At 39.3% G+C, this 26,769-nt stretch overlaps 2 protein-coding genes across 5 annotated transcripts in view; one reads left to right on the forward strand and one right to left on the reverse strand.

Annotated features, from left to right (window-relative positions):
* Window positions 1-1,857: 1,857 nt before the first annotated feature.
* On the reverse strand, window positions 1,858-6,843 carry LOC120569627 (CASP8 and FADD-like apoptosis regulator). 2 transcript variants are annotated; one of them, XM_039817585.1, is made up of 10 exons: window positions 6,550-6,843; window positions 6,083-6,472; window positions 5,878-5,911; window positions 5,585-5,720; window positions 4,873-4,922; window positions 4,723-4,786; window positions 4,483-4,529; window positions 4,296-4,374; window positions 2,671-3,172; window positions 1,858-2,573 (listed from the first exon to the last, which is right to left on the reverse strand). In XM_039817585.1, the coding sequence occupies exons 2-10, from the start codon at window positions 6,370-6,372 to the stop codon at window positions 2,444-2,446; spliced, it is 1,332 nt and encodes a 443-aa protein (XP_039673519.1). In that variant the 5' UTR covers window positions 6,373-6,472; window positions 6,550-6,843; the 3' UTR covers window positions 1,858-2,443. The 2 variants fall into 2 exon arrangements, with proteins under 2 accessions (XP_039673519.1, XP_039673518.1); XM_039817584.1 differs by having other exon boundaries at window positions 5,878-5,983.
* Window positions 6,844-7,783: 940 nt separating this feature from the next.
* Window positions 7,784-26,769, forward strand: part of LOC120569630 (protein FAM126B) — a 49,324-nt gene continuing 30,338 nt past the window's right edge. For 2 of the 3 annotated variants that reach the window (XM_039817588.1, XM_039817589.1), the window contains exons 1-2: window positions 7,784-8,023; window positions 23,946-24,030. The gene's annotated coding sequence lies outside the window, so the exon portion shown is untranslated. The remainder of the gene's footprint in view (window positions 8,024-23,945; window positions 24,031-26,769) is intronic. The other variant, XM_039817590.1, reaches the window with a different exon arrangement.

Genomic DNA, 26,769 nt, shown 5'->3' on the forward strand with positions numbered 1-26,769 from the left:
ATTGCTGGTAATACAGAAAAACAGTAGCCTATCATTACTTAATCATATTATAGCCTATATTAGTCTGTACGATGTTTACATACCTTGCTGACTTTGCTGCTAGCCATCACAGCAGTGTCACTACTCACACCACTTTTGCGTAATGTTGTCTTTAATTGCTCTTGTATAGTTTATAGTTATTCTTACTTCTGTTCTTATTTTAATTGAAATGCCTCTTATTATTTTTTACTTTCTCTTAATTTTGTTCTCAAAGTGCACCAGATTGATGTATTTAACTTTAAAATGTACAACATTTGCATGGTGCATGCCCCGGGACCCCGCCCCCCCAGAGAGTTGGGGGTCCACAGTATCCTTTTCACCTTGTTTTTTTGTACCCCTGGCCAGTTTGCATGCCGGGGGTTTTAAAGAACAGAAACAGTTGTGTGGCATGTGGGTTGGTGGGGTCAGCAGGAAAGCTAATTGTCATCAAATCAGCATTAGTTGGGTTGACACTCTCACCTCAAAGTAATAAAATAATAAACTTATCAAGACACAAGAAAGTGAAGATGGGGTGAGGAGGGTTGCAGAAAGCAAAGCCCAGATGGGAGCTCATGGGGCCTTAGACATCATGTCACATCAACATATTGGTCATTAAATTTCAATCAATGTTCTTTAACTTTATTTCAATGTAGCAAACAGAAATATTTTAAAGGAAAAAGGCTAAATATACTGCATATAGATCCCTGGGGGATAATTATTATAAAAATTGAAGGGAATAAATGTATACATGCAATTCATGGATTTCACACTATTTTAGGTACACATTGTTTGACTATATTGTTTAGTTTATTTTCTATTGAAAAAAAACTTATATTTGTTAAAATGACACTTAAATATGAAATTATGTTAGTAGCCTACAAAGTTTAATAGTTAGATTTGTTTAACTATTAGAATCTAATAGATGTTATTATTAATAATAAAATGAACTTTATTTACATGGCACATATCTAAAACATGGTTAGAGAATGATAGATATATAGATAGATAGATAAAGAGATAGATGATAGATGATAGATAGATAGATGGTAGATAGATAGATAGATAGATATAGTGTTTACTTCATTCCACTTGTTATTTTCTTCATTTAACTAATTATATTCACATTTCTACACAGGCACTATACCTGCTTCAGCTGCACTGTACGAGGCAAGAAAAATGCATTCAAATTAATGCTTCAAAAAACAAAATAAGTTATTTAAAAGTAGCAAACATAAATATTGGTATAACAGAAATATTTCAAAGGAAAAAAAGACAAAATATATATAGATCCCTGGGGTGATCATTATTATTATTATAAAAACAAATTGAAGGGAATAAATGCATACATGCATTAAATGGATTTCACACTATTTTAGGTACAAAATTGTTTGACTATATTGTTTAGTTTATTTTCTATTGAACAATAGCTTATATTTGTTCAAGTGACACTTAAATATGAAATGATGTTAGTAACCTACAGTTAAATAGTTAGATTGTTTAAAATATTAGAATTTAATAGATATTATTAATAATAAAATGAACTTTATTAAATGGCACATATCTAAAACGTGGTTAGAGAATGATAGATATAGATACAGCAGATAGATAGATAGATAGATAGATAGATAGATAGATAGATAGATAGATAGATAGATAGATAGATAGATAATTATATTATGGCAAAAGATATGAAATGATGATAATACAGCAAAGATAGATAATAATAGATACAGTAGATAGATAGATTGCTACAATAATAGATAATAAGTAATAGATAGATATAGATACAGCAGCCGATATAAAATAAATAAAAGAAAATAATAATAATAAATAGATAGTGTTTACTTCATTCCACTAGTTATTTTCTTCATTTAACTATTTATGTTCACATTTCTACACAGGCACTATACCTGCTTCAGCTGCACTGTACCAGGCAAGAAAAATGCATTAAAATTAATGCTTCAGAAAACAAAATAAGTTATATATGATTGCAGTATATGTACAGTTTTATATTACTCTACTTTTTGTCTTGCATTGACATTTGCTTCTGTTGTGAGGCTCTGATTGGGTGTGTTGTTTGTAACTCCCTGTTGTTGTTGTTGTAGTTGCTGTTGTGAGTAGGGTTTCAGTTGGGAAGTTGAGGAGTTATTGTATCAATATTGTTTTGTCATGCATGTACATTTGTATGTCTGTTATGAAACTATCCAAATATATGTCCAATATAAATTTAAAATATTAAATAAAAACACATCAAAACAATCTGTTAAATAAGTTTTGCTTCATCTGTAAAAAAAAATAAATAAAATGAACCACCAGTAGGTGTCACTGCATACCCAGTAGAAAAGTTTTGTCTGCAGGCAAGGAATATGCTATATTAATATGAGGCTGACAGGATTGAGGGTTTAGTGGAAGTGATGGTTATGGTCTATTGTAAGTAAAGATTTTTCCTTAAAGTATGTTTCAGATCGATGTTGTAGTGTGCTCCAGGATTCCTCTTGTTATGTTCAAAGATGGCCCCATTCACTTTGGTATGAACATCAACAAGATGTGTTTTCCTGTCAGAAGACAAACAACTGTTTAGTCTATTAACTTATATGAAAACTGTCTGGTGCTAAACAGAAGCTGGATTTGCTGTTGAGTGTTTGACTGTACCTCGTTTGATCTTTGCGTAATGCATCTGTCAGAGCCTTCAGGTAAATGGAGCGATGGTGTCCTTGCTCCAGTTGACGTCCATCCGTCCAGCAGTGACTCCAGAACACATCTGCATCTGTAGGAATGATATCACATCTGGACCGCGCATCACACCCATCTGTCTCCAGATCCTCATCCCGGGGCTCTGTCCTGGCACGGGGAGGAAGCTCAGGGACATTGTACCTCTGGATGAAGAAGAGTTTGGGCTTGCCAGCCAGCATGGGGCATGCATCAGCAGTGAAAAGACGTCTGACAATGTCCAAATGTAGACCTGCGTACGAGTCAGTACCCAGGAGATTGTTTGCCGTACCGCGGCTAATGATGCAACAGACAAAGCCGTCACCTTCAAGGTTCTCTCTTTGTCTCAATATTCCTTTGAGAGCTGAAATAGTCTCATTCACACTCAGCCACTTGTAGAGGACCACGTTGAAGTGAAGATTCTTAAATGTATGTTCCAACATGTCTGAGTGAGTAAGGAAAGGGAAAACCAAAATTGAACTATTACCCTGATAATAAGTCACTGAAAAGATCAATGAAAAAATGCTATCAGACTAAGGGCTGCTACTATCGCAACCCAAAGATATTCAGTTTACTATGACATGAGACAACACCAAAAAAGACATTTCCCCTCAAACTTCTCACATGGTTTTTATGAAGCCAACAAAGGTAAAAGTAAACATTATTTCACAAAAAAGCAAAGATAAGAGAAAGGTCCACAAAGTAAAAAGAAATTTGTGTAGCAGAACACATTTTTCTTGTTTCCTCTCCCAACCCACTACACAACCCCCCAGCTTTATCTTGTGACACTTTACAGGGGGTCAACCCCTGGGTTGGAAACCACTGGCCTAAACTACCTAACTGTCTAAAAAGTAGTTCAAACTAGCTGCTTACACATTGATGCATCAATATCTATCTTTCTGCAGAATGAGTACACATTTACTTTGATACTTTAAGCCTTTTGATGATACTTTTGTATGTTTACTTGGTGTTGGTGTTGGTACTTGTACAAAGGTCCCATGGCATGAAAATGTCACTTTATGAGGTTTTTTAACATTAATATGCGTTCCCCCAGCCTGCCTATGGTCCCCCAGTGGCTAGAAATGGTGATAGGTGTAAACCGAGCCCTGGGTATCCTGCTCTGCCTTTGAGAAAATGAAAGCTCAGATGGGCCGATGTGGAATCTTGCTCCTTATGAGGTCATAAGGAGCAAGGTTACCTCCCCTTTTGCCAGCCCAGAAAATTTGGCCCACCCATGAGAGAGAGACATCATGGCTTTCAAACGAGCAAAGTGGCAGTTGGTCAAGGCCACACCCCCACCCTCCACCTTGCCCCCCCCCCTCGTCCTCAATAGCTACAGACACAGAAATGGCGCATACTAAGGAAAGCTCATTGTGGGACTGGCTCTAGTGGCTGTAATTCTGCACCAAGGCTGAATTTTGGGAAAGAGACTTCAGATATAGTATTAGGGGACCGCTAAGGTCTATATAAAAGCATCCAAAGAGCACCATGTCATGGGACCTTTAAGTAATGGATCTGAATACATATTCCAGCACTGGACTGTAGGTACAAAGTGATTTGTGTCTCACCTCCGTCATTACCCACGCAGTCTATGATAACACAAACTCCTCTAGGATTTGTGTTAAATTTGTAACAATCTAGTTGACTCTGTAATGCAAAGGAGCAAGCAAACACATTTCATAAATGCACTTTACTAATGAAACACTCAAACATATAGGGGGGAAAAACTGCAGCAATAGTGAGTGAAAACCTTACCTGACAGTTCTGCTCTCTGTCTACAGGCAGCGGTATGTTTTCTGTGGCTGATGACAAAGATTAATACAGTGTTATGAATATGTAAAGTGAAATACAATGAGCGACCTGTGGCTTTCCAACTGCGTAGCTATAAAGCCTCATGCTTGTTCCATTGGTTTGAAAGGGGTATTTTTTTTTACTTGTTTCTGGCAAATACATGTTTTTAAGTTGCTATAATTTTGTATATGCAGCCTGTCTTACCAACGTGGAGGGGCTGTGCTTGTCTTGTTTGCTGTAGAGAACTACTTGGAGTGGGGACTGGACACTGAAAAGAAGATGTTTTTTCAAAAGTATTAGTTTTATAACTGAGAGGTAAACTTTAAATGTTGAATACCTTTGTACACTACTTACATGAGCTGTGTGCCTTTGCTGTTGAGATAAATGCCCTTCAGCTGTCACAGCTGTAACAGGTGTATATGGACAGAAATACAAGTGAATACAAGTACATTAATACAGTATAATTTAAAGTACTAGATTATTCTTTCATATAAAAGATAACATGTGTTTTGTTAAATACAGTTTGTACTGAAAAGTATTGAAAATGCAATCTGCCCTAAATAAAGATATCTGTGAGTCCAACAGTACATGTGAACTGGATGTTATTCTAGTAAAAATGGACAGTTATGGGAGTTAAATGAAACAGAGAGTGAAATGCATTTAGTTATATACTATACATTATATCATAATATGGGGGCAGGGGGGATACTATATATTCTATTTTGCATTTGCATTTTCAGAGTACATTCTGGTCAATGCATATTCACTGAGAAACAATGTGTTGTATACAGTAGTTAGCTTTTTATATTGGGTTTGTGTTCTGTTTCTTTGTAAAATGTGTTTTCACTTCTTTTTTCTGTGGTTTAGGGACTATATTTTTCTTTGACACTTGTCAGAAGTCTTTTTTGTTCTTCTATTTAAATATGGACCGGCAGAACTGCTCACCGCCTTCCAACTTCACTTGAGAATCTCCTTTTCATATTTTGTCAAGTAGGATTTTCTTCTTCGCGATACTTAAACTCTGTACGATGTTTGAGCCATTCGTAACATTAAAAGACAGCCTCACCTGACATCTTGTATGCAGTCACTTTTTTGGCAAGGTCGACCCTGCCAATGTTTCTCAAACATTCCTCTATACAGTCAACTCTTTCAGGTGAAACTATATCCAGCTTCTCAAGTTCAATGATCACATCCAAGAAACTCTGTCACAGAAGAGAGAAGGGGAGTTGGTTTCTCTCAGAATTGAGAGTCTTTTACATTTTTGATGTCAGGTGACATCCCACCAAAGTTCCCCTCCCACACACACAAGAATGGAGAACTCAGTGAGTGAAAACAAAACTTAATTCATTTTTTTTTTACCTTTGCTTTTTCCATCTGCTCACGGGACAACGTGCTGCTGAACAAGAATTTCACATTGTTCAGATCCTCATTGGCCATATCATCATTTATATTAGCCATCAATACTCTGCAGTAAGGGAAACCATGATTACTTTAGGAACCACATGTTGTGTTAACTTGGATTGTTAAAATATTCATGAATAAAAAAAATGAAAATACATCTTACCTGAATCTTGGCAGAACCTGGTTGTGTTTCAGAGTCTTCTCCACCTCATCTCTGCTCGTTTGGTACACCTTCCTCAGGATATCAAAACGTCTTAACTGCAACATCAGCTCTGTCAGAAACAGGTTACCTCTCTCGTGATACAGCACTTTAGATTTCAGCATCTCCTTCGTACAAGCCTCACTGTTGTCCGTGTCCAAGATTTCACACAGGTAGAAGAGCCTCCTGCGTTCACAGCTGCTGAGAGCCTCCGCTGTTTGATTAATGGCCTGAAGCTGTTCCGAAAGAGCCATGGTCTTTGGTAGAAGAGTGACGTATGATAATCCAGCAATGAAGACCGATCTACCGTTGATGGTAGCAATAGCAATTTGACCGGTAGCCTATGCCTATAAACTGAATCAGATAAAATACTGTTAGTTCCCAATAAACTATCATGAAAACAAACTGAAAGGATTATTGAAACAACCTACCTTTCACCGTTGAAATCTGACAACAGAGGAACAGGCTAAAGAGGTATAAAGTAGGCTAAACCATAAGCCTACGGAATGATGATGACGCACGACAAAAAACTTGGGGAAACACCCTATAGTATTTACAGTCTACACGGGGAATACCTATGGAAATCCCTTAAATCGTACACGCCGAGTTAGTTGAAAATCTTCTGTATGCCTAGATCTGCACTTTGATTACGCAAATGCGATTATACGGTGCATAATTCTTCTAGTTTCTACAAAACTGCACAACAGGCTGATAACTAAGTGAAAGTGAAAGCAAAAAAAGGCGGCTGCGGTTCGATAACAAAAAAGTTAAAGGCACATCCGTGGCAGCAGACCAAAATCCATTTGGCAATGTATCAACACTTAAAACTACAGTCTTGATGGATTCAAACGCTCTATTAATGACTAATTAACATTTATAGCCTAACTGATGTGATGACTTATTGGAGAGCGAGAAACCCATCAGCATTTATAAATTTATTTTTCACAACCTGGCAACCCAATATTTGTTCTTATTTATTGATATTTAAAACATTAGTAAACCATTGATAAAGCAATTAGTTACAATGTATAAGCCTGTATTACATAAGGTGCCATAGAAAGCGGAAACAAAATATATATCATACAACACAACACAAACATTATAAACAATAACATTAACATTAATAATATTTAAAAACACTGGAGAATTTTCTTTTATGTTTACTAGTCTTTATGAAAAAAATCACAATGGCCCCTGTAATGCATATTGTGTTTGGTGGTAGTAACATAATGTTAGATTCGATTAGCTACTTATTGCACTTTATCTTAACACCAAAGACTCGTCTTTCAGATAATGATATTCACTTTAGAGTGTATTTGTTTATATATATATATATATATATATATATATAATATATATATATATATATATATATATATATATAAACAAATACACTCTAAAGTGAATATATATATATATATATATATATATATATATATATATATATATATATATATATATATATTTGTTGATTCATATTTTCCAATTAATCTGCTTTGTTTCAGGGTATTCTACTGCTTCCAATTTACACATCCTGCATGTATGCAGTGAAATCGGTTTGCTCTGGTTTCTTGGTAAACTTACTGTAAATGAATGCACAAGTGCGCCCAAACCATGATTCTGAGTATTCCGACAGCCTTAAATGCATCACTTATGCTCCCCCTGCAGGTCGAGCTTTCTGCTTACCAAAGCGCACCGAGTTCCGCTCAGCCTCGCCAATCGTGTTGCGCTGTGGTTCAGCACCATTGCAGTGTGGAGAGATCATACGGAGGTGTAGCTCGCGGAGAGAGGGATCATTTGAAGGAAAGATACTCGACCTGAGTGACTGCTCTGGGCAAACACGACCCCTAGCTACTTCACTGATACAGTCACCGCGTGACATTGCCATTAGCAGCTTCAGTCCGGGTGAGTATTTCATTACCTGGTAGCTGTTTTTCCAGGTAACGTTAGTCGTAGTCGAGGGCTGCTGGTGACTTGGAACATCATCAGCACTGTTGGTGTGGATGGAAAACCGCGGCGAGGAGGCTTTAACGTTAGCGGGCTGGCCACTGCCGACACAAGTGTTAACTGTCTTTAGCTAGGGACGGGACCACGGAGCAGATGCTTTTCGGCGTTGGAGCCAGCAGCCAACCGTTTCGGCCTCGTCACGACGACTGGTGAAAAATTAGGATGAGGATGTCTACCGGCTGCTGACTAGAACAGACACGCTAACGGCATGCCAGCCGAGCTAAGGTAGCTAAGGTTGACGTACAGGTCAGGCTGTCGTGGCAGGGTTGTAACCAACGTTAGCTAGTTAGCAGTTTACTATCTGGCTGCGTAGAACCAACTAACGTTAACGTTAGCTAGATAACGCTAGCTAACGTATAACGTTACAGTGTTATTAAGTTAAAACCGTACGACAGACACGACACATTCCGTGCTAAAATACATACACTATTGTCTATTTCCACTGTGGCTCTTAAAGTTGAACGCTGCAGCTTGTTTGTTCAAACATGTTTTATTTTGAAATTGTACGCGGAAGTCTCAATTTTGCACCCTTGTAGGTTGTATGTATAACTTTGTAGTGCTAAAAGCAGCACTAACGTTCATATAGTAACGTTACATATCATACGAAGCAACATAACGTGAAAGGGCTGGGTCTGATTCTGTATGAAAGGACTTGCTATAGAGTAAATCACTGTCCTGTACAGAGCTAAAAGTCTCTGAATAACCTTTCCTATATTGTCAGCTATCCCGAGTGGCCTGTTAATTCTCGTGTTTGGTAGTCATCATACCATCACGTATGTGAGTTTGCAGCAGCAGTACCGTGTGATTTAAATGACCACCACATACCCATGTGAACATAAGTATGTACATCTCCCAGGGGCCAATTCTGTTAGGTATGAACAAATAACTGAGAGGTGTTAATTGATTCAATAAATAAAGAGGAGAGTGCACAGTGCATCACCAGTTAAGGAGCATCAGACCAAGAGCCAGAAAATGTCATCCGGGTAGCTGTTTTCAACCAAGGTGTCTATACCTACCTATACCATTTGGCTTAAGACAGGGTCTCTCTCTTCCCCCAGTGCTGTTTGATAAACTGTGCTTGGACAGAACAGTGTTTTACATCAGACCAGTAGTTCAGTGCTCAAAGTTATAAGCAACAGCCACATCCCTAATTCATTCCAAGCCAGTTTACTTCTGCCAAGTTGCTTTCTTGTTGATCTTTTGCTGTTAACACACTGCTATTTTTGATGCTGTCATCAGTATATGAAATAAATGCTGCTTAGAGTGATATTGGTCATGATAAGTAAACTATCCCTCAGATAATGGCATCATCATGGGCAAAGATGTAGAGCTGAAGATCCAGATAATTCCATGCCATCTGCTGCCCACCCTCAATCATCATCATCCTCCTCTCTTCTCCTCCTTCCTCGCTCTATCTCTGCCGCCATGTGTTTTGGGACTAGGCTATCATCAGAGCTGTGGCCTATTTTAGACAGAAACTCAATTTACCCACTTAATCTGTGTCTCTGTCTCCAGGAGTTGAGTTTCTTCTATTGCTCAGTGTAACAAATGGTAAATTATTCAGCCCAAGTTCTTTGATGGGCAGAAGGAAGGATTGTATCAGATCATATTGTGGAGTTGGTGAAATCCCTTATCGAGCAGTATACTGTAGTTCCCGGAGTCATGTGCTGTATACAACTCTTAAGCTTGCGTAATGGTTTCATCGGGATTCACTAGAAGCTGAGGTAAACTTTTATAAACTTTGAGTTGACTAATAATGCACAATATTGTTGTTGGTTGCCCACATGTCTGCAGCAGATGTGAGCTTATTGAGACAGCTCTAAAAAAATCTAACTGTAAATGAGCCCCAGAGTGTGTTGCTTCCCTCCCTCCCACCTAGGGTGATGCACACGCCTAGGGGATCAAAGCTGTAATTAGCCTGCCATGGATTAGCAGTAGGGACTATTTTCCACTGTACTCTCTCCCACAGAGCCAGAGGATCACAGAGGCACCCAGCCCCCTGTCCATCCTATTCTTCCAGTAGAGAAAATCTGAATTGGCATGTTTGTTGTTGTCCCCTCAAGGCCAAGCAAAAGAGACACATCAAAATCCTGCCCTGGAGAGTTTGGACATCAGGCATTTCTTAAATTGATTGTGGTATTTTCCTTTTGTGTGTTGTCATTCAGCATCTAAAATTGGTACTTGATGTACTTATAAGTCGCCAGTGGAGTCATTCTAGTCGTGTTGCGTGCAGACAAGTCTTGACAATCAGCTGCATATGTGGATGGCATGCAGAGAGAGCTGTGGTGCTGCTGACTCACTGCACTGCCAGGTATGAGGTCTGTCTGTGTGTTGGCTGTCTCCATGATGTACAGTATGTCTCTCCCCCAGCACCCCCCACCCCCACTCAGAGACATGTCTCTCTGTCAGCCAAACATGAGTTCATACTGTTCCTCTAGAGGCTCCAAAGAGGTGGAGCAGCATAATATGTGTACTCTCTTGTTTGTAAATGAATCAATGCTTTCAAAACAGATTGCAACAAGGTTTGGGAATCACAGGGTATTGTCCAAGCTAATAGTATTACCATACAGGCAATTCTGCAAAACAGTGCATGTCAGGAGGGTGAATACCTACCTTTAGTAGGGGTGCACGATTTAGAAAATGTCACGATTCAATATCGATTTTTAGGCTCAAGATTTGATTTTAATTTTTTTATTTTTGGAATTCTATGAATCGATTTTGAATCGGTAGAGTTTGTATCGCGATACGAATGTGAATCAAATTATTATATTTTTTGCGCACCCCTAGCGTTGAGGGCTGCAATTAACAATATTTTCTTTCAAAGGTAATGTAGTCAAATTGCTTGTTTTGTCCGAACAAATATCCAAAACCCAAATATAATCAGTTGACATATATGACAAAGAAAAGCATCAAATTGAATCCTCACATTTGAGAAGCCGGAACCACCGAATGTTTGGTGTTTTGGAAAAATGAATCAAACAATGAATCTGTTGTGAAATAGATGCCAATTCATTTTCTCTTAATCAACTAATTAATCAATTGACAAATCGCTGTAGTTGTGTTGCAACATAGGCAGGGATGGGGCAGAGCGGACGTGGAGTGGTAGACTGTTCCAGAGTGTGGGAGCATTGGCAGAGAAAGCCCTGTCCCCAAAAGTCGGCAACCTGGTGCAGGGGATATCCAGCAGGTCCTTGTCAGAGGACCGCAGGGAACGTGACTGAGTGTAGGGGTGGAGATCTGTGAGGTATTGTGGTGAGAGATTTTTAGGTGAGCAGGAGGATCTTGTAGGTGATGCATGACTTGACTGGCAACCAGTGGATCTGTTGGAGGATGGGAGTGATATGCTGCCACGGCTTGGTGTGGGTTAGAACCCTGGCAGCAGAGTTCTGGACATATTGGAGTCTGCTAAGGTCCTTGGTGGGCAGTCCAGACAGGACACCATTGCAGTAGTCCAGACGGGAGGTGACGAAGGCATGGATGAGTGTCTCAGTTACTGAATGTGTGAGTGAAGGCCGGAGTCTTAAAATGTTTCTGAGGTGGTAGAAGGCAGACTTAGTGATGTTTTTGATGTGGGACTGGAAGGAGTGAGTGGAGTCCAGGATGACGCCCAGGTTGCGCACCTCAGGAGATGGAGCAGCCATCCACAACCAGGGCCAGGTCTCCAATTTTCCTGAGCAGTGGTGCAGGGGCCATCACCATGAGTTCTGTCTTTTTACTGTTGAGTTTGAGTAGGTTTGTTGTCATCCATGATTTGAGTTCCTGCAGGCAGTTGACAAGTTCTGTGGGTGGGAGCTGGGAGGTGGGGTTTGTGCTGATATAAAGTTGAGTGTCATCAGCGTAGCAGTGGAAGTTGAGTCCATGTTTATGGATAATATGACCTAGGGGTAGCATGTAGATGGTAAACAGCAGAGGACCAAGCACAGAGCCCTGGGGCACGCCATGGTTGGCGGGTGCTGGATCAGAGTTGGAGCCATTTAGGGTGATAAATTGTTTCTGGTCAGTGAGGTAGGACCGGAACCAGGACAGTGCTGTGCCACTGAGGCTGATGAACTCAGAGAGGCGTTGGAGAAGGATGGTATGGGAAAGTAGTATTTAGTCACTGCATTATGATTAAGTTTACGTGTGTACCAAACTGTGTAGCTACAGCCTTTAAAACACAATTACAGCAACATGTACACGTGTGAACTGCCAGAAAACAGACATTTTAGCAGCATTAAATGTGTAGTAAGGGAGGGTTACACCTCTGCAACATCTTACTGTATCTTAAATATTTTCAAAATTGGCTAAGCTAAAAAGTATCCGCAAGTACGAATCAGCAAATTACTGTGGGAAAGCTAATCTAATGCATTCAAAAACCTTCCATTCTTGTTGACCGTGAGTGGGCATCAAGGAACATCATTTGGAGGAGCAAAGAGCACTGTGATTTTCACCGCCTTCTCTAGGAAGTAAATGTTGCATCTGGCAGACCACTGCTTCCAGCGCTATTAAAGGAATAGATTTAGCTGTTTTTTTATTTTATTTTAGTAAACGGATAAAAAGTATGCAGAAATAACAACACCATTATGCCGATTTGTAAAAAGTCTGAATTCATACTTTGTCGAGGTCTGTCCGCAAGACGACAAACAACTTTTCAATGCTTTGTTTTCTCAATGCAGTTTGGTTCGAATATGGCTTCGTAGGGCTGGACGATTAATCGAAAATATATTGACATCGAAATTTTGAAGCTGTTATTGATGCATTTTTCCCATGACGATACTTTTGATAATTTTGTAAAACTCCAAAATTTGAAAAAAATATTTCACACGACATTTTCATTTCAAGCAATGTGTGCTTTCATTTCAATTTGATACATTTTCAATAAATGGCCATAATAGTTCCTGCTTTGTTTGTGTTTGGTGCAGTTATTTCAAAATAACAAAAATAAGCACTTTTGAATTAGAAAAAATATCTCACCTTCAATATTTGAGCTTATTTACAGTACAAACCTTGCCAATGAACTATGAGGACAAAAAAACTATAATAATCGTTCATTTATTGTTATCAAGGTAAAATGTGCAATTAATCGTGATTTCGATTGTAGGTCATATCGTGCAGCCCTAGGGCTTTGCTAACATAAACTTCCCTGCTTACTTTCCCCCAAGAAAGCTCTTTTTTTTTTTTGTCCAGTCTGTACAAATAATGAGGTACAATAGATGTCTGATTGCCCACATACAGCTAAAATAGTTTTTCTCCATTTCTGTTTCAACAACATCAGGACATCTAAACACTGATAGGCTTTCGCGACACCGTGTCAAGCGAATTTTTCAAACGATTTTCTCGTATTCTTATCTTTCACCTACTTTGTATGTAATTGTCCCGCCGAAAACGCCTTGGTCTGAACCCTGCATTATGGGAACACATTTTTGCACATTGTACTAATTCTTTTGTTTTGTTTGTAACTCAAACTTTGCTTTTGTTTGTGGTTTGACAGTGGTTGACATGTGTTTGCAGAATAAGATTTTGAAATAATCCCATATTATATGTGAAAATTGGCCCATGCTGCTAAACTATGCCATCTTTGGAGTGCTAGTTTGCTGGACGTGTGTGAATGTTTTGATTAGGTTAGATTAACTGTATTATCCCTACGGGGAAATGGCTGGTTCCCATGGAAGTGGCGAGAGGCTTTGTCATTGTTCTGCTGTTCAGTGTGACTGGTTGATTTCAGTGTGCCACAGACTCTCACCTCCTTCAGTTCATTTAGGTGTGTGCTATGTTTGCAACCCTCCAGTATTAATACAATGCCATGTTAGCAGATCAAGTGGTTAACCTTCAATCCACCATTATGCACACACCTTTGACAGTTCATTACACATTCAAGCAAAATCTGTCTGATAAACTGTTGATAATAAACGGAGAAAAGAAAGATCTCACAGCGATGGACTATTAATATTAGAAGCAGAGACATCTACTTTAATAATCTCTCCAAAGAGATAAAGCAAAACAAGACAAGACATTTGCTAGCTTAAGATACCCGACAGGAACAAACGGAACGAAGTAGAATCCAAACCGTTTTCATTCAACTCCAGTGCCCACACTTCTTCTCGTAACAGATAATACTTTGTCAACAAATACAAATGGAGAGCTCAGATCAGTGGGCAGAGTCTTTATTTCAATCCGTAACCTCTCATAGATGCAACCGTTAAATTCACTACCAGATAGCCAGAACAAGCTTGGCTCCTGGAGTCACGACCACTGGACAGGACTGGGTGCACATAGTGTTACTATTAACATCATTAATTCATTAATTCATCATTTAATTTACAGTGATAGAAAAGCAGCAAATCCTTACATGAGAAGCTGGAGTCGGTGAATGTTTGACATTTTTGGTTGATAAATGACCAACCCTACTGCTCTGTAGTAGTGCACTAGAGGTCAAAATGGCTAGGATGGTTGAACATCACACAGATATTGCACACTGGGACCAAACTTAAAGAACTGTGTGGAAGAAATGGATTAGTTTCTCTGGGAGCTGATAGGGAACTTGTTGTGACGGTTATCTTTTTTTTTTTTTTTTTTTTTTAACACCAATTTTTTACGAAGCAGTAACCACAAAGTATGTTGAAAAAGTCATGTTGTTATTTAAGACTGTTTCCTATCAAAAGTTACAGCTGCATTGAGCAGTTTGACCATTAACATGTTGACGGCAACTCCTGAACAAAAATAAGTGACATATCCTGCTGTTGACCCGAAAACAATTTACATGAGACTGAAAGGCACCTGAACATTCCCAGTGGGGAAACGCATGCTCTGTATAGTTAATATGGCAGCATTTTTTTAAGCCAAGATAATAGGTCATCAGCCTCTCAGAGCCACGGTTTTCTGCTGGGCTTTGTCTTTCTGTTGATCGGCTCTCTCCGTGCGTTCATGGACATCGGAAAAACGTTTTTCTGAGTGAAAACGTCACCATTCATGTAACGTCCTGTGGGAATCAGAGGTGGGAAACTCGGGCTGGATTTTGATATCCGAGTTCCCCAGTTGGTGACGCGTTGTTGACAACTGACGTTTGATGGAGGCGACTTTGGTTCACTGAACATATTTTAATGACAATAAACTGTTTATTGTGGACAAATGCCTCTGCCAAGAAACATACACAGACATAATGTTTAAAATTGTTCATAAATAGGCCTATGTATGAAAAAACGACACATTATCCGTGTCTTTTCCCATTCGTTGTCCTCCAGATAACACAAACAAACACCTGGCGATGTGCTGTTTTGGATGCTCGTATAAGAAAACGGCAGCAAATCTTTGTGGCCTCCATGTTTTCACACACCTGATGCTCTCGGCTACGGCCAACCGTTGGTGGCAGTCATGCAAAAAGTTGTTATGCCAAACGCCAATATAACAGAAGAAGAAGAACACGCATCCCGACCATGTGAACGCTGCCAGTCGGAAAAACAACGTAGCCAGGGGGGCGGTGCCTGTTATTCCGAGGTGGCATGAACGCAGCATCTGCTCTCCTGCTCAGCTTGTTGGTCACGACTCAGCCCCTGTCTGAAGTTGAACAGATGCCAAAGCCCGGTTGACTCCAGGAGCCTTTGAATTAATGCCAGTTATTTGTTGTTGTGATATGATGGGCAATATATGGAAAGAAAGTGGGGGCTTTTGCTGGATCAAGCTGTGAGAGAGTGTTTACTGGAGAGTGAGGCACCTGTTAACAAAAGTGTTCCCTTACATTTAGTGAGGCCTAGCTGCTAATGCTGCTAGTACACTGAGCATTGTTTGGTAATAAAGAGGTGGGTGAAATTATGCAACCTAACTGAAATATAGACAGTCAAAAAGAACAGTTATGTCATTTTTTAGGTGTCTGTCCTAAAAAGAAATTGTGTTACATTGGCTTATGTGTGTTAGCTTTGCTACAGTTTCTAGCAGAACTCTGTAGTTTTCCAGCTAGTGTAATTTCTTTGCATCTGCTGCAGTGGGGTAGATGGAGCAAAAATGCAGCCCATATTATTATAATTATTATTTTTTTTTTTTTTATACAGTAGGAACAAATTTGATTTAACAACCATTGAGTCTGTGGGGTGGGAAGACGTTGAAAGGCCAAGCTCTCTGGCTTGAGTTTCTTGGTATTCAGCGGTTTTGCAACACACACACCACACACACACACACACACACACACTCCCAGCATCTGAGGTGGCAGTGCAGTGTAGTAGGCAGTGCAGTGTAGTAATGCACCCACTCTCCTCTGTTTTCCCCCCTGGTTGATCCTTTAGTCAAGCAGGCTGTGGTCTAAGGCCGATGGACTGTGCAGTGGTCTTGGCATGTCACAAAGGCTCAAGGTGGCCTATTGTTAAAAGAATGCTGAGTAGGTTATTTGGCAGGACAACATTTTCCTCTGTTTCTCTGGAGTAGAGCTAAATGCTTAGCTGCTCCCCCGCACACCATGCACCAAGTCGGTAGCCGTGCTAAATACTGTGGAATTAGTGGTCATGTGTCTGTAGTTTTGAACTGTCAGTGAACTTGTGACTGCCGAAGCTTTCATAAAAACAATTGACTTCCACCTCATGGCTCTTGTTTTACACAGTTTATTATGTACACTTGTACAAATTAGGCCTAATGCAAATCCTACTTTAGTTTTTGTTAACACTGAGGATGTCACGAGGGGTGTTGCTGTATTGGACAGTATAGTAACAGTAAGGTGTTTGTAATGTTTACTCCTTCTTATATACATGAATGGAACAGAATATTAGAAATAGAGCTGCAAAGATTAATCGATGAGTTGTAAAATATTAAATGAATCGCCAACCATTGTAATAATCAGTTTGAGTCATTGAGGACGTTATATTGGGCTTTGGGAAATACTGATCGACATTTTTTTTTTTTTACCATTTTCTGACATTTTATAGAACAACTAATCAATTAATCAAGAAAATAATGGACAGATTAATTGACAATGACAATAATCTTGAGTTGCAGCCCTGAATAGAAATACCTTTCAATGCAATCCACCAACCACGGCTTAGAAAATTGACAGAGTTCTGTGAGAAATTTCTTGAAAGATAGCAAATGCCATTGGCTTTCACAAGATGAGTTGTTCCTCCTTGATCCTAGCACTAATAATTGCAAGTGAGGTTAATGTGGGGCACTCTGGAGGGTACGTGTAATGTGTTTATCCTGTATGTGGATGTATACACGCAACATTTGCATTTAAAGCATTTGTATGCCACAGTGTGAAGAGCAGAGAGGAAGGTGTGTGTGTGTGTGTGTGTGTGTGTGTGTGTGTGTGTGTGTGTGTGTGTGTGTGTGTGTGTGTGTGTGTGTGTGTGTGTGTGTGTGTGTGTGTGTGTGTGTGTGTGTGTGTGTGTGTGTGTGTGTGTGTGTGTGTGTGTGTGTGTGTGTGTGTGTGTGTGTCCCATCACGTCTGGCCCTGCAGCTGCAGCAGAGCTAATTTTAGCCCAGAATATGTGCGTAGGCCTCAGTTCCCCTCACCCAGCCTATGAGAGATGAGGGAGAAAGAGTAGCCAATCTTTTACTCCCTCCTCTGTGCACCTGTATTTCTTTCTGTATTATAACCTGTAGTATGTCTTTTTCATCCATTTTCTATGTAAAAACAAAAACAGGCAATAGGGGTCATTTTCCAGGGCTGTATTTGCTATTAATAAACCACATTCTATTTCTGTGCAGACAGCCTACTCCACTGGTGAGTGGGTGGTTCTTATTACGAATGAAAGAAACACAGGGATGGAGATTACAGCTGACTGTGGTCAGGTATTAGAGTTAATCCCTTTACCTAGGGGTGTGTCTGTGTTAAATACAACAAAAACAAATGTATGACCCCCGTACATTCTCATCCACGTTGTCAATTGAATTCAAAGTGTGTGTGTGTGTGTGTGTGTGTGTGTGTGTGTGTGTGTGTGTGTGTGTGTGTGTGTTGTGTTTTTTTTTTTTTTTTTTTTTTTTTTTTTTTGTGTGTGTGTGTGTGTGTGTGTGTGTGTGTGTGTGTGTGTGTGTGTGTGTGTGTGTGTGTGCGTAAACTTATATTTTCTGATTGGTGCCGTTAAATGTCCCTAATTTAGAAAGTAGGCTAAATGTTGGAAGAGGTTAAATACAACAACAAAAAAATTCCCAACACAGATCAATAAATTATCACACACATCATTGTTGGATATTTAGTTTGTCATGGTCACAGCAATCAAACTTAAAGGAAGGACAGCGTCAGAAGTGGCACAAACGGGGCCGAGCTTGCTCAAGCTCAATAATTCATGGCTGACTGAGCTAAGCTGACCTTGGAGAATCCCCAGTGTTGGACCGTTGAAACCTGGCACTGCTCATTTAGGGCAGAGAGGAGAAGTTGAGACAGACAGATACAAACCCACACAGTGTATTTTTTTTTTGTCACCTTTTTGGTACTTCTTTCCTAAATTTATGCATGCAGGTAAAGACAGTCAACATCGCCGTTCTCTTTATCACAAAGACCACTCTTTGAGGAATTTGGATCTGGGAAGCCACACCGTTTTTCAACCTCAGCTGTGTGTGAGTGATGTTTTTAGATCTTGTTTTTAATCCTTCAGTCAGTCTTTTTGTAGGTGTTCAAATGCATTTATAAAATAAAGGATTAACCTTAAGACGATGGCGGACCTCATTATTTGCAATAGCAAGCTTTGGAAATGGTTTCAAATTCCCTCCAGTGACATTTTATTTGTGGTCATATTGTCACTACAATCATAATAGCAATAAGCACAGGCCCATCATGCTTTGCCAAAGTAACTGGGGCTGAAATCAGATTCCCTTTTTCCAAAATCTCTTTCTAATCTAATGGCACAACAGTTTGCCAAAATTCACTCTCATAATTTAACTCCCAAATAATCGTGTGGATATCAGTTTTTATTACAAGTTATGGTTCTGTGCAACCTAAACAAACAAAACATGAAAACGCAAAGTTTTTCAGCTGTGGTGCAGCAGAGAGAAACTGTGGGCAGGGTCACACCCCTTATTTGGAGGTTTGCAGCAACCGTCTTTTGCTCGAGTGTTTAATACATTTATTTACACATGCTCAAAAGTATTGCACCCAGTTATCACACCCGCTGACAAAGGCTACTGCAGCATTTGCATTTATTATAATGATGCAACACCGTACTTACAGTATTTTACCCTCCAAATGTTCCTAAATTTGCCCTGCTTTGATGGATGTTGTGAACGCTCACTTCCAGTTTCATGTTTAGAACTGACACAAATTGTTGTATTTGTGGGTAAATAAAATGTTTTGTTTTCTTTCCATCATGTAGCAATTGCAGCCATGCTCAAGAGATACACTCTTTGCAACATTATACCCATAAGTGTTGATCGTGTCAGATATTTCAGTAGTTTTTAAGTCTCTTTACAATGGCTGCTCAACAGTGGTTTATTCTGAAGCCAAAACAACAAAACTGCCAACACTGGCAGGGAAAATGGAAAATTGTGTGCCAAACAGAATTAATACAAGTTCAGTGTTGATTGGTTGTCTTTGGTAACACAACTAAATTGGACAGACCAACTATTTAAATCATCCATGTCTGTCCTCTTCCCCTGTCCTGGGTGCGGCAGTGGTTAAGAGAGGTTCTCTGTACTTTGCAGGGCTGTAACCTTGTGTATGTTTACATTGGTTTAATGAGTCACTTAGTCCGGGATACTCGTGCGATTCATTTGTCTGTAATGAATGATGAGCATTGTTAGGTGCTTGAGAGAGCCCCCCATTCGGTACTCACTTGAAATAAGACTCCTATTACTAAGCTTGCAGGCTAAAGCTGCATTATGTTGTGCATTGTTCTATATATTCTCTTTTATCAGCACACTCATCAGTTGTACTTGAGCCTGCCACCTACAGTAAGTTATTGTTCTGGCAAATAACACACTTACAGTATACAGAACAGCAGTGTGGGATTAGCACACAAGTGTACTATCTGCCATAGAACTGACTTGATTAGCGTGCTTGTAGTGTTTGTTTATGGAGTTGCACAGCATGTCAATTAGCATGCTGCAGCTGTTGTTAGTCCTGTATGTTCTGGCAGCTGGCAGAGAGGACTAGCTAAGACGGTGTGTGGGTAAGATTGAAGTCATGGTAAACGCACAGCAGTCCTGTCCCAACATTTGCCCCTGCCCCAGATTTTAGCACTGACTTGACTGATTGCATGAAGGGATTTTTCATTTGCCAGCTTAGCTAAACAAATACAGTACTTATTGAGTCATGAGACTGCTGAGGTTCCAGGCTCCAATATGAAAACGTATGAATAGTGAGCAGTGCTGTTCCCCTCCCCTCATAAGTGCAGTTAGAACAACATGTAGCACTCAATATCTCCCTGACTGGGCTGCTTATTGCCCCTTTTCTCAGTTATGTATTTAACAGTTGCTGTGTGATAGGTTCCACTGTTTTAGCCCAAAAAAAATGACACTTTGTACTGAATTTGTGATGCCCAGATGATGACTCCTAATGACTTTGGTGAACCCCTGACCTTTCCTCTAGCGCCACCATGAGGTTGACATGTTTGGGTTTGAATGTAATACTGTTGGTATACAGGTCAAAGTTTTCACAGTCACAGTCTATTAGATGGAAAGACACAATTGGTACGGACATCCATTTGCCTGATTGCATATTCACTTAGGAACATATTGTGTGTTAACTGCTCTGTTTTGAAAAACCAAATACACAAAATACTCTTGTTGGTTTTGTTTCAACCTTGTGCACCGTTAAACAGTGTGGTTAGCAATGTCATTGTGATGTGGGGTTTGAAGTGCTGTAAACAGGATGGGTTGGCACTCTACTATTCCCTTGTAAACCCCGCCACAGAACAATAAGCAGGTCCTGCCTAAAGGAAGAGCGGCCCTCGTAGGAAAGTTTGCTTATTGTCATTCGCCAGGCCTCATTAGGTGTATGACATATTTAGCCAATAGTGACTGCTGGCTGTGGAGCACTGCTGTTAGTAGACACGCAAATGCTGGGATGAGATGGCTGCAGAGTGGGGAGGAATTATACTGTACTCCCAAGGTACGGTTAAAGCTAATTATGCTTTGTTGTAACTAGAAGGGGGCACAGAATTGTCATTTCTTTAGTGCTTTTATTCCTGTTACCTAGCCTTAGCTGGAGGTTCAAGTGTCAAGGTGTAATGTCTAATTCTTACAGTAGTTAGTATATTGATACTGTGGCTTTGGGTTCAACTTGTATGATGGGGAAAACTCTCATTATATCCTAGGCTTAAGGCAAAAATCGTTTCGATTGAAATTGTTGAAGAAATTGCATGTGCTTTTGATAAAGTGCAATAATTTTATCTCATACTGTATAATTTGAGGCACCTACAAAATGCTGTCTGACTTGTGCAACAATTCAAAGAGCAGTCCACTGCAGTTCAAATGATTTTGTTCTCTTCCACTGTTATTCTCTGAAAGGTCCTCGGAGAGACTTTATGGATACCTCCTGCTTTTATCTGTTCCTTATTACAGAGCTGTGCTTTTGAAAAAGCAGGAGAGAAAAACACAATGGGACAAACGTATTAAAGATATCTAATACATTTGCTGTAAGAGGTGTGTGTGTGAAACAAAGACAGAAACACCTCCTGAAATTGTTTGTGTGAGTGTTGGCATTGTGGATTTAATCCTCTGTCCAGCATATTTAATTTTATATTACAATATTGATATATCATAATACTTTTTATAGAAAATCTATTCAGGAATTGTTAATGACAAAAATAACAAAATGGATTGTCGGTTTTGGGCTAATCCAGTAAGATAAATGCCTCCATAAATTAAAGCACTTCATTACACTGATGCAAAAATGACATAAAAATCCAATATTACTATCAAACAGCCCTGCTCATTGATTTGCAATATTGCCCGGAATGGCCTTGTACATCAAGAGATATTAAAGGGAGAGATACCTCAATATAAACCGTGTAGTAGTAGTATTATTCATCCCGTGTCCCTCCCTTTGCTGTATTCCTTCGACCTGGATGTTAGGGGTGCACGATTCAGAAATTGTCACGATTCGATATCAATTTTCGATTTAAAAACGATTCTCGATTTTATAAAAAAAAAAAAAGATTCACAGTATGTAAGTTTAGTTACTTTTCCCATGTAATTGGGATTATTAAAAAATATGAATAGATTTTTGGAATTCTTCGAATCGGTAGAGCTTGAATTGCGATATGAATGTGAATCAATTTTTTTTGCACACCCCTACTGAATGTACCTTCAGCTTTGAGTCCTACAGAATGAGTCTGCTTTATCTGGCCAAGGAAAATGAATACCTTCTTTATGCACATAACTCTATACAGATGGCTAATTTACTCGAGTCTTTGTGATGAATTGCTAATGTAATGAGTCCTTCAGATAAACACAAGGTTGTGTTGGAAATGCTTATCAGGTGGAGTGCTAAGTGATGTGGTCCGTCTGCTTTTCATGGACACGCAGCAGAGCAGAGCCGGCTCTCCACAGCGCCTTCTTTTGTGCCACTGAAGACTTGATTCATTCTGCTGAGTACAGTAAATACTATGGGCGTGGATCCTCAAGATGCATTTTTAGCTGGCAAGGACAACAAGTTGGCCAGCTGACTGTTGCTATGCAACAATAAGAAACTTGAAAATTGACTCCTTGTGCCATGCCTAAAAATAACCTTAACAAAAAGCGTTTCTTGAACAATTGCATAGTTATTATGAAACAAAATGCATGCAGGAAGGCTTCTCTGCATCACAGTAAGGTTCTTTAAAGGAGACCTATTATGCTGTTCCTTATTTTCTGTCATATAGGCTATATAATGTTACAATATGTTGTATGTTCAAATTAAACATGTAGATAAATGTATTTTTTTTTTTTTTTTAATCACTGAGCATAAACCTCAGACCTTCAGACCGCTCTTAACTCTTTTTTCCTACTCTCGGCTCAAAGTGACGTCAATCTATGCCAGATTTCTTTATATTGTCATCTGCTTCAGGCGCGCTACTGCAGTGTTTATAGTCCACTGCTAACTGAATGTTGCTGCATGCTTATGCTAGGGAAAGCTGTAATTACTAGCTGATCTTGTTCATTTCTCCCCAATTTCGGATCACATTCCTGCTGGAACATGTTGAGTAGTTTATTGTTAAGAAGCCTTTTTATAGGTGTTTTTTCATGGTAGAAAGTGCTGCTAATACTGTTGTGAGGGTACAGAGACAGCGAGAGCGAAGCACAGATGCGGAGACCCGGAAACGCTGACGCGTTCAGAGCAGACTGGGCTTTTTGGGAGAGTGTCTCTGACTGAGGGTGAATGCAGGTGCAGCAGCCGTGGGCAGTATGAGAAACAGTGTTTTTTTTTTTTAACAAAGAAGCATGCATACATGTTCTAGTAGAAAAACAAAATACAAGTCAGACATGAGCACAAGTCTCCTTTGATGTTAAACGTGCACCTTTTAGTGGAGTGCCATGCTGTTGTAGCGACCATCTGTTGGTTTTCCAGTCAACATGTTGTCAGCTGCTTTGTACAATGTCTTGAAGTGTATTTGTAATTCCTTTCAGAGTCCTCAATCGGTTGTTTGGGGTATATAACTTTTTGAAAATAATGGACAAAAATGGCTATCACAATTCTTGAGAGCCTAAGGCAATGTTATCCAATACCTAGTTTTGTTTGACCAGCAGTCTAAAACCCAAAGATATTAACTTTGCTATGATGTAAGACGAGAAAAGGCAGCACATTCTCACATGTCCGAATCTGGAACCATCAAATGTTATGTATTCAAGCTATATAGTTTAATGCAGATGACCACTTTTCCTATGATAGTTCTTCCAGTGATAATCTGATTGATGGATGATTTTTTTTTTTCCCTTGGTGTTGCAGGTGACCCTCAGTGATAGACAAATGTGTGACACCGTGGAGAATCATTTGCCTCTCCCAGTGGAGATCTGAGTTCTGGGACACTGAGGTAAGCGCAGGGGAGCCTCATATTTTGTATTTCATTGATACTCATGATCACCTGAATCGGGAAGTTCTAGAATAAATTTTCTGCCTTGATGATTTAAAGGAATGCACACATTATTTCAATATATATAGATTGTCATTATCAATTATGTAAAATGTTACTCTTGAAAATGATTATGTATTAATCTGAATCATTATGCCAGAAAATGCAAATGAGATTTAAATACAAGATGTTGACAATTCTTCCCCTAATGATCTCATTAAAGGTGCAGTAGGTAAGACTTATAAAACTAACTTTCTGTCATACTTGCTGAAACTGACCCTATGTTCCTGTAGAACTACATGAAGCAGGTAATTAAAAAACAAATCTGGCTCCTCTGGCACCACCTCCAGCCTGTAGTGTGAATTGACAAAAATCCACAGCTCCCTGTTCAGATGCACCAATCAGGGCCAGGGGGGTGTCTAACTGCATGTCAATGACTGCTGATGCACACGCATTCATTCTCCCTTTTTGGGGGGAGGGGCTTAGGAGACCGTTTTGGGCTTTAGCGGAAAGGGGGGAGGGACTGAGAAGTTGTTGAACTTGTTCAAATATTTTGGCTAAGTCCTGGATCTTCGCAATCCTACCTACAGCACCTTTTAATGGATGTTTTTTTCCTTAATGTTGCAGTTACAGATGTTTTCATTTAGGTTAAGCACATGTTTGTTTCCTCTGATTTTATGTTTTCACTTTATGTCTTCTGAATGCAATTAAACCAAAATTAGCTCTCACAATTACAGCATCATGGTGCTATTGACATATGGACAAATTTAAATTGTGGTAGTGAATGAGCTCATCTTTTACCTGCCACTTTGGCAGTCCCCTGTTTTATATACATCATGAGAGCAAATATAATCCACGTTGATTTTACAAAATTTGTGTGAATATTTGCCATTGCCTGAAAGTCATATGACTACAGTTCCCATGGTAACTGACAAGCATGCCCTGCCGATGGAGAATTTCACTCCAGTGAGTCTTTGACAGTTTGACAAGACAGAGGAAATAAATGAGTCAGCCCTTCATGAAAAGCTGAACAAGCTTACTAAATGGTGACTTTCACACTCAGATTTTAAGGAGTGAGCTCACACAAAAAGATTTGACTTCCAGATCATCATCTGCTCTGAGCAGCGTACATGATCTCTGTCTTCTTCAGCCTCACAGCAAATCGGATATTTTGCTCCCCTAAGCCTGTTTTGTAACATTTTCAGGCTTATCTACACCGTTCAGAGAGCCGTTCATCGTTTTATGTTGGATTTGTTTAAGTCGGTAACACATACTGGTTTGAAATACTGAAGTGCCTTTAAACTGTTACAGGGTGCAAAAGGTAATCCAAGATAAATGTTTGACTCTCAATGAAGTGGAAATGGTATGAATAAAAAAAAAAAGAAGCCAGAAAACTAGTAGTTAGTGTAATACATAATATCAAAGGATTTAATTACATTTTACTTAAGTGCTCATATTATGCTCATTATCAGGTTCATAATTGTATTTAGAGGTTATATCAGAATAGGTTTACATGGTTTAATTTTCAAAAAACACCATATTTTTGTACTGCACATTGCTGTAGCTCCTCTTTTCACCCTGTGTGTTGAGCTCTCCGTTTTAGCTACAGAGTGAGGCATCACACTTCTGTTCAATCTTTGTTGGGAGTTGCACATGCGCAGTAGCTATGTCAGCACTACAAGCCAGTCAGTAGCAGAGTATGAGGGCGTGCCACGCTAGCAGCTAGGCGAGCATTATAACGTGTGTTACAAATTGACGCACGTTTGTCTCTGAAGTAAAGGCTGGACTACAATAGAGCAGTTTGGAGCAGTTGACAGATGGTAAGTCCCTTTTGGGGTGGACTTTGGGCTTTTTCACTTTGTAAACCTATAACCTGCACAAAAAGATATATAACACAATAAAAAAAAAAAGCATAATATGAGCACTTTAAATTTGACATTGTGTTTGGGCATTAAAATTATCAGTACATGTGAAATTGTACCTCTTTTAGGCCTTGAATACGGTTTTGATTGTCGCATTTATTTATGTGCATCGGATAGTAACAGTCATTTCTTCGGTCAGCAAAAGAAAGTTAACATATCTTTTCTACTTTGTATCATGTACATATATCTGTATGTTTCTTGTGCTTAATTAAATTACATTTGCCTAAATGTAACTACATTGTATTTGGAGCTTTAATCTCTTTAGTGTGTGTGTAATTGTACTTTTCAGGCCTTGAACAGTCATCTACAGTTTTGATTGTAGCATTAATTTATCAATTTATTTATTTATTTGGATCAGTTACTACCAGACATTTTTTCTGCCAGCAAAAGTAAGAACGTTTACATATCCTGTCTTGCAGTATAAAAACATAGAGAATGAGACATGTAAATACATCCAGAGAAGCCTTAGAGCTTGTGCAAATGATTTGGGTGTACCAAATAGGATTAAACGGGTGTGTCAGTGTTCTGGTTTACTGTGGGAGTGAGCATGAGTACTGTGTGCACACAGTTTTACCCTGTGTGGGACTTACAAAAAGGAACAGCGTGTGAACATCTTATAAGCAGGGGTTGCTAAATCTGACAGTCTTTGTATGCATATTCACAATTTTGTGCCCACAGCGTTTTCTTCTTGAATCTGAACAATTTCATATGTCTTAAATCTCTGAATAACTGTCTGCATAATCTCTGTGGTCTGACTTTATTTAGTTCTGTATGTGTC

The sequence above is a fragment of the Perca fluviatilis genome, chromosome 12, assembly GCF_010015445.1.
Source record: "Perca fluviatilis chromosome 12, GENO_Pfluv_1.0, whole genome shotgun sequence".
Taxonomy (NCBI): domain Eukaryota; kingdom Metazoa; phylum Chordata; class Actinopteri; order Perciformes; family Percidae; genus Perca; species Perca fluviatilis.

Coding starts and splice junctions, on each gene's coding strand:
- LOC120569627 (XM_039817584.1), bottom strand. CDS start 6,372: ATGGCTCTTTCGGAACAGCTTCAGGCCATTAATCAAACAGCGGAGGCT. Junction 5,984..6,082: donor CAGGTTCTGCCAAGATTCAG/GTAAGATGTATT, acceptor CCCTTACTGCAG/AGTATTGATGGCTAATATAA. Junction 2,574..2,670: donor TTACGCAAAGATCAAACGAG/GTACAGTCAAAC, acceptor GTCTTCTGACAG/GAAAACACATCTTGTTGATG.